This window comes from Amphimedon queenslandica, unplaced genomic scaffold (assembly GCF_000090795.2).
Source record: "Amphimedon queenslandica unplaced genomic scaffold, v1.1 AMPQUscaffold_7654_Cont20397, whole genome shotgun sequence".
Lineage (NCBI taxonomy): Eukaryota > Metazoa > Porifera > Demospongiae > Haplosclerida > Niphatidae > Amphimedon > Amphimedon queenslandica.
In genome coordinates this window covers 1-2,176 of record NW_003552064.1, presented here as the reverse complement: position 1 = coordinate 2,176, position 2,176 = coordinate 1, and the positions used below count along the sequence as shown (strand labels likewise).

Here is a 2,176-nt window from a genome sequence, read left to right as displayed (position 1 = left end):
GCAAGTTTTAATTAGGCGAATAGTGCCCTTCACGTATACGCAGCACAAAGTATAAAATTTTTGACGGTTATAAAATTTGACGCTTTAATTAAAATCATCAACTCATCAAAATAAAACCTTCGTCAATAAATCACGTTACAGCTATACGGTATTAGTTTAGTCACTATTAAGAAGTCAGGTAATTCAATTTGTGATTCACTCTCAAATTGTTCCCTTATCTGTGATTGTGTACCAACATCTAGATACACTGGACTAACCCACTCCGCCAACACCTCTAACTGGTTTGACAAGTCAAACAATTATTATTACAATGTTAACATACTGGTTTATCCAGTGGGCGGTGCATTGATAGAATGATTTCCTTATAAGGAGATGGGCAAGGCAATGACGGCCAATGAAACCAGCCACTGATTGTTAGACGAGTCTTTGAAGCTGTCAACACTTCAGATACCTAACACATGTGAGCAAGAGAATCTGATTGGTCGATTGCATAATAATGGTCTATCTTACTTGATGGAAAGAGGCTGGAGTGACTTCAAAGAATACAAAAGAGTTCCACAAAGGAACAATAGAATGGACTATCTGATGAGGCTGACCAAACTCTATATACTAAAATAATTATTATTATAAATTACAAATGTACATACCATCAGTGTTGAATAAATCAAGTGTTCCTATGAAGAGAAGAGAAAGTATTATTACTGTACAATACTTCATTGTGGCAATTTGCTACAATAATGCAAATGGTGGCGTTTTAAGTTGGCTGATTTTTGTACACACAATACAAACATTACCACTAAGGATTTACATTAATGATTGGCAGTTACCAAAATAAAGTGCTATGCGGTAATTCTCACCTCCATCTTTCTTCTCCCTTGAAGGATCTACAAGATAGTATATGTATGCAATCCTTCTACCCTCCAGCTCATCATCATGACACAATAATACATCTACAAAGAGAGAAATCACTCTACATCATGTGAGGGTACATATCAGTGACGTGACTTGTATGATCGTATTTAGCACAAGTTGCATCCACAGTCTCATACAGGTCAATATCAGTTAGCCCTCTTAACCATGGCAGTATATCACTTAATAATAAATCCCTAAAAGCAGAAAACACATACCAATAGCATATAGCTTGTAATCTTGGAAGGCATTTTGATAGCCATTTAACAAAATAAACCCATTATTCACATACTCAATTGCCACAAATTAAAATCCACCAATCACAAACATTAGCAATTTGCCAGATTTTTCCACTTCTAAATTAACAAGCATACTGTATGTTCATATGTACCAAATAACAATAAAGATTTGGTTCCTACCAAAATTGTTTTATTTGAATTGATTTGGCATCTTTAAGATCATGTGACTATAGAACAAATAAATCAAACAAAAACAACAACAGTAATAATAACAACAACAATAATAATAATTACTTGTTTAAATTGGTAGAGGTTGTTGTTCTTGTCAAAAAATTTCAATTTCATCAGTGACGACTTAAGATCTGATGCATAGCCCCTCCCACTTCCTGTCTCCATGCCCTCACTAATGAAATCCTTAAGAGTCCAACACATGAATGGATCAAAAAGGACATTTGCAAACTCTAAATAAAGTTTGAGCATTTAAAAATTACAAACTTTTATCTTATTCTTTACCTGATTCAAAAGGCTCCTTGTTCCTAAAAAATAATTATCATTAATTAAAATTAGTTAACTTAATAATATAATGGAATAATTTAGTCCCGCCCACCCACGTGTTAACCTCCAAGCGTTTTTCATGTCTTTAAATAGCTTTCCTTTAGTATTCATATAAGCATTGTTGAGCTCTGGGGTACTATTTTCTCTCCTCGCTTTCTTACTAGACTGACCAGGATCTGCTGTAGGCGCTAAGGAGGGGAATCCAACAGGAGCAGCAGCATCATCGCCATCGCAGGCCCGTTTTGCCATCGTGTACTTTTGGATATCACCGTATACTGACTTAAAATGGTGAGTTTGAGTGCTTTCTTGCTATAATAATAATTATTAATATTTTGTTTTATTTCTAGTTGCTGTTATTTTTATTAAAGGCAGCACAGGATAATCCTATGGTAAGGAAACATTTTAAATTATTTATTATTGGTGTGGTTATTGCCGCCATAAATCATAGATCAGTACGTCATATGTAAATCTGG

At 34.5% G+C, this 2,176-nt stretch overlaps 1 protein-coding gene across 1 annotated transcript; it reads right to left on the bottom strand.

Annotated features, from left to right (window-relative positions):
- Window positions 1-139: 139 nt before the first annotated feature.
- Window positions 140-1,988, bottom strand: LOC100634087 (prolyl 3-hydroxylase OGFOD1-like; the record flags this gene model as incomplete). The annotated part of the gene is made up of 10 exons (XM_003391634.2): window positions 1,768-1,988; window positions 1,662-1,684; window positions 1,443-1,609; window positions 1,329-1,375; window positions 1,006-1,106; window positions 858-950; window positions 648-674; window positions 511-602; window positions 323-451; window positions 140-278 (listed from the first exon to the last, which is right to left on the bottom strand). Coding segments are annotated over exons 1-10 (1,003 nt in total), but the record flags the coding sequence as incomplete, so codon positions are not given.
- Window positions 1,989-2,176: the final 188 nt, after the last annotated feature.